A 5851-nucleotide genomic window follows, 5' to 3' on the forward strand; every position below is an offset into this window, starting at 1 on the left:
TACCACAAAGCTTTGCAATTTTTCAGTACCTGCAAGAGCCTTCAGCTTCAAAAGCACTACAGTTTAGGCTGCTTGAGAAATGATGGAAGCACTGGACATTGAAGTGTGTGTGGCGTGTAAGTGTGCGCGTGTGCGTGTGCGATTGTGATGGGTTCTAGAAGCCTAAGAGATTAGGTTCAGAAACTCAGTTGAAAAACCAGAATCAAATATCAGATATTCTCAAATCAAATTTTCCTATCGACTCAGATGCAGTGCCTTGTCACTCATGAAGAAATGTTGGATCAGTTGCCACTCAGACTCATCTCCAGACAATGCAATGACATGCATGCTACATGGTTCAGATCCATGCTATCCATTACTGATTGAATATGGTTATATACTACATATATCACTGCTACTAGCACTACACTTTTCCCTTTCATAATATGAATCCGAGGCCCCATTCAAATTGAATTTCAAAGCAGGTCCAATAAAATAAACTAGTAGATTATGAAATATGAGATATGAGCCACTCCATTTCATGTTTCTATCCACATCCTCTGTACATAACCAAGATAATTACCCGGGCACTACTTAAAGATGATTAAATTTAAGGACTTGAATATCTAATTAAAACTTCATATAAATTTAGGAATTTCTTGTCGGAACCAATTCACAGAAACTTAGGATAACTAGACTGATAAATGGCCAGAGCAAGTTAGAGAAAAAAGGGTTAAATATGGCTAAACAGATTAGCAGAATTATGGCAAAATGGTCGCGGTATGTGCAGAACGTTCGGAGCTCGGTGAATGTTCATGTAAGTGATATGATTGACACGTGTTAAATATGTTAATCCTGCTAACAGAGTTGTAACTATTATTAAATAAATAATAAAAATCCCAATATAAGCGGACTCCTCCTTTCATTCCGCTTAGAAATCTCGATCCTCTCTTTCTCTCTCTCCTTGCTTCTTCTTCAAGGTTGTTCCTTCTTTCTTCTTCATTTTTCACCGCTCTCCAGTCTAGTTGAAGTTTTGTTTACCAATTTCAGTGAAAATTTGCATCCATGTTAAATTCTCATAGGTTAATAATATCTACCTAATAAGTAATAATAAAATCCTAGATATTCAACAGCTTTGTTCACTTTATAAATTCAAATTTGTCTTTTGCCATACATGCAAACTTTACTGTCCAAATCCCTTCTCTGATGATTAATATGTAAACATGGTATTTGGATATGTGTGACCAAGGCTCTCATATGCTCAGTGCCTGAAAATAGTTATGTTGATTTTTTTCTTATCTCATCCTATAAGGAAGAGTCCCTTTATATTGGATTTTTAATTTATTTATTTATATAAAAAAATATTAGACAAGTTAAGTAATCACATCTGTCATCTCTCCACACTAAAAACAAGGAATCAATTACAATATAAAAAACTAATAGATGGTTTAGATTAATCTAAACTTAAATGGACGGTTAATATTAAAAGAAAATGAAAATAAGATTGCAATAAGTACGTCCTGCTACCACTCGTCCCAGAATTATACAGTTTTAATTTTCTCTGACTTGCTCTAATTTGGACCTATCCCTTGGGTTGATTGCCAGAAGTTCGAGTAATAGAAAGCTTTAGGGGTTCTAGCGTAAATCCAAGGAAGGTCAAAGGTTCGACCCTCCTATCCCCCACCTTTCTAAATTAACAACAGCTGCCTAGCACAGTTGGTGAGATTGTGGTGCTATAAGCCCACGCTCACCAGGAGGTCTCAAGTTCAAGTCTCCTGGCTGTTAACTTCCCCCTCCCCACTACTATAGTATACTCATCTAAAAAAAAGCTTTAGGCTCTATTTATTTTCTTTGAAAATATTTTTGGAAACTTAGTCTGCGACTGCTGGAATTGTGGAGTTAGTTGAATTATATAGTTCTAATTTTCTAGCAAATGATATATCTAGTTATAAATCCTATCTCATTTTCCATCAAATTAGTAGAACTAAAAATTGTTGGCTTCTGAATTGCTTCTTATCTATAACAGTAAAGGATTTCTACCAAATCAATGCACTAAATTAAATGAGGTTCAGACAGTAACATATAAAACAGAATACTTATTCTACTCAGAGACTTTGATGTCCTAAATTCTACTGTCTAACAAGAATTCTTTTTTATTTATCGTAGTACATCATTTATTTTGGGAAACAGACTCTCTGCAAAGTGGGGGTAAAGTTGCGTACATTATGACCCTCTCCAGACCCCGCACTGGCGGGAGCCTCGTGCACTGGGTACGCCCTTTTGTAGTACATTTATTTTCTTTTGAGAACGATAGATGCAGTAGAGTGCCAACCAGTTCAACAACAGGAGACTTCTCTTAATTCTAATTTTTTTTCGTTGGTTTTCGTTTTATGCAACATCATGGAGTAAAAGTTCAAGAGTCAGATCACACATGACCCACAGTCCATCATCCTAAAAAAATATAAGTGTTCTTATCGAGACCCCAACCTCACATTTTGAAATGGAAACAAAGATCAGATGATCATACTATGCAGATTACCAAAGTGAGGTTAGAAAAGGGTAAAAGAAATAAAGTTCAGAAGAATAGCTTACCTGCAAAGACAAAAGGGACCAGCAAAGTCTTAATACATAATGAGAGAAAACTTGAAGGTTATAGACCCTACAACTGAAAGACAAAACAAAGAAAACAGTTAAAGCTCTAAGTATGTAGAAGTCAAAATTCAAACAATTAGGAGAATGGATACGCAATGTGGATGGCCTAAACACCCAAGCGCCAGTCTCTGCAGTTAGACACTTGTGCCAACTCTCAAAAAATAAATGGTTTTCTACTTGTGCACCATTCCATCCTTTGATTTAATTACAATACTCCAATGGCATGATAAAAGTCAAATAGTCAATTATGCAAAGTTTTGAGCTCAAAAGGCACTTCAAAGCTCGCAGTAGAGCATCCAATTCAAACAAAATCAGAGCAACTCAAAGCTACTGAAAACTACATGATAAAAGCTACTGTAACATATTAAATGGAAACCAAAAAATTTGGATTGACTTGGTCATATGAAGCTTGAATCTAATATCAACTCAACTTATGTGTTGTGTGGTAGTTCAATGCACCATGTCCACTACAATCACAGCAATTTCTGACTTTGTTTATAAATACAGGGTCTCATCATCTGAGGACTATGATTCTATTGAGATCTATCTATATTGTCCTGGAGGCTGGAGGTAACCTTACAGAAGAATGTTTTTCTTGTTTGGGTACAATAAAGAAGAATTTTACAAGTCTACAGAGAAACAAAGTACTTGAATTAGGGGCCAACTTACAACGTAATGCAATCTCAGAGGCCCCTACTTTACCAAAATGTACACCTTGTAGATTGCACAATACAGCATCATTTGTCAGCTTCCTTGTGTTTGTTGAGCATGAACTTCCTCTCTATCAAAAGGTATAACTCTACTGGGGATATCTGAATTTTTTTTCTTCTCCACGGGACGGGGTCCTAAGATGCTTTCATCGATAGTTGCACCGTTATCTCGAAAGGATTGTATGACAGAATCATAAGTCTTCGTAGATAGCTGTAAGTCCTCACTGAAAGCCCTCAAATACAGATCATATGCAAGTCTTGGCTTACCATCTTTTGCAAGAGCCTCAATCAGCATTTCATATGTTATCTCATTTGGTGAGACATGCTGAACTTTCATCCTATGGAACCATTCAAATGCAGTACTTCCCATGCTGTTCCTTGCACACCCACTGATAATCGCATTAAAAGTAACAACGGTTGGTTCAATACCAGATGAAACCATATCTCGGATGATGGAATCTACCATCTCAGACCTTCCTTTTCCAGCATAAACTGATGCCATAATTGTGTAAGCATACAAATTTGGCTCAATACCCATTTTAAGCATATGTTCCCATACTCGAAGGGCCTCATCATAAAGATTCCCTTTCTCAAGGGCACTAAGCAGTGCCCCATATGAAACAATTGTAGGCTTTTCACCTTGCTCCACCATCCTTCTAAATATCTCCACAGCAGCTGAAGTTTCTGATGCTTTGGAACAAGCTACAAGAACGGAATTCCATTCCCGACTTCCTGGTTTTAGGCCTTTATCTTCCATCTTGTTAAGCAACCTAACACCCCATCTCCAAATACCTTTTCTCCTAGCTGCTGTGAGCAGAAAATTGAAGTGTGAAACAATTAATTCATGTGATAAGTTATTTGGCTTTGGTCCCCTATCTAACAAATCTTCATAAATCTCCAAAGCAGCCCACCATTTCTTGGCCTTGCCCATCAACCATATTATATGATTGCAAACAGATAAACTAATATCAGACTCCCTCTCTCTAATCCTATTATACAATTCCTTCGCCACAATATAATGACCTTCAAGCGTACATGCCCAAGCAAGGCGCTCGTATTCCGCCCGACCAGATCTCAAACCAGCCTTATCCATTTCAGTCAGAAGCTTCAATACATTGCTGCTCAAGTGATCACCCTTCACAAGCCACCGCCGCATCACTTGGAAGCAAATATGAATGGTTAAGTTCTCAAGCTTAATGAACTCAGTTTCCCAGTCTGCATCCCCATCTTTTCCTATCTGCCCCTTTTGATATTTTTCTGTTAATTCAACAAAAAACTTAAGGGCTCCACTCCCATCTTCCATTTTTCTATAAACCAGCAAGGCTGTTGAATAGGACACTGGAGATGGAGAAAAACCCTTCTTTTCAATCTCTTTGAGGACATTAAGGGCCTCAAGACACTGTCCTTGTTCTAAATAAATGGCCATTAAAGTATTGTAAGTGACAACATTAGGCAACACACCTTCCTCTGCCATATCTTCCATGACTTTCTCCACTTCACCAAACTGCTCAGATTGTTTCATTGCACCCAATAGACTATTATATATGAAAAGATTTGGGCCAGCGAAACCATTGCTCTCCTTCTTCTTTCTCTTAAGCCATTCGACAAGAGCTATAGCAGGCTCTAATCTCTTCTCTTTCCCAAAACCTCTGATCATTGATGAATAGACAGGAGGGGGCAGCTCAGAAAATTCCTTAAGAACATCTTCTATATCTTGAGGGGTTTTAGCAAACCGTATGCTCCAAGCCAATGCACGAACATCAATTCGTGCTTCCTTCACTTCAACTACTTCTCTCTCACATTCACAACTTCCTCTGCCTCCTCCTCCTCCTCCTCCTCCTTCTTCTTTAGTAGGAAGTACCCCACCATCAACACAGCCTTTCTCCTCATCATCAGTTTTGTTAAGTAGACTATCTTTAGGGTTTGAAGACTCTTCACTGAATCCATTCCCAATTGCTCGTTGTTCAAATTTTGGATGCCAACGACGTTGAGACCCAAAAGAACTTGAAACTAATAGCTGATGGAAACTTCTGTGATTTGCAGCATGACCAATAACCCATCTTCTCTTTGTTCTTGAAATACAGGAATAAGAATAACCCACATCAAATTCCAAAAGAGGAGATACCCACAAGTCCCCTTGTAAGGACCAAATGCTAAAACCTTCCATCTTTTAAGGGGAAATTTAGATATAAGAACAGAAACCCACTGCAAAAAAATCCATTCAGGAGTATGAAGAAAAAGGGTTTCTTCAATCTCCAACGGGAAACAGAATTCTAAAGAATTAACAAGGAGAGAGAGAGAGTCTGAGACCGCTAAAAAAAAACGCCTTATATCCATCTGTTCATCAAATTTCAATCCAAAATGAGTGACGGAGTGAAATTATGGTATCTAAGGGTGAAAGTTTAGCCCAGCAAATCCGAGCCCGGTAGGCTTGAGCTGGGTTTTTCTTCTTGTGGGCTGGGCCAAGGTTAGGATTCTAGTCCAAAATCCAAGGCATCATTCCTTAGGCT

General features: G+C 38.0%; 1 protein-coding gene across 1 annotated transcript; it reads right to left on the reverse strand.

The window, feature by feature from the left end:
* Positions 1 to 3034: 3034 nt before the first annotated feature.
* LOC122078953 (protein LOW PHOTOSYNTHETIC EFFICIENCY 1, chloroplastic-like) lies at positions 3035 to 5651 on the reverse strand. The gene has a single exon (XM_042645162.1). The coding sequence runs from the start codon at positions 5506 to 5508 to the stop codon at positions 3376 to 3378; it is 2133 nt and encodes a 710-aa protein (XP_042501096.1). The 5' UTR covers positions 5509 to 5651; the 3' UTR covers positions 3035 to 3375.
* Positions 5652 to 5851: the final 200 nt, after the last annotated feature.

Source organism: Macadamia integrifolia, chromosome 5 (genome assembly GCF_013358625.1).
Source record: "Macadamia integrifolia cultivar HAES 741 chromosome 5, SCU_Mint_v3, whole genome shotgun sequence".
NCBI classification, from domain to species: Eukaryota; Viridiplantae; Streptophyta; class Magnoliopsida; order Proteales; family Proteaceae; genus Macadamia; species Macadamia integrifolia.

Coding starts and splice junctions, on each gene's coding strand:
- LOC122078953 (XM_042645162.1), bottom strand. CDS start 5,508: ATGGAAGGTTTTAGCATTTGGTCCTTACAAGGGGACTTGTGGGTATCT.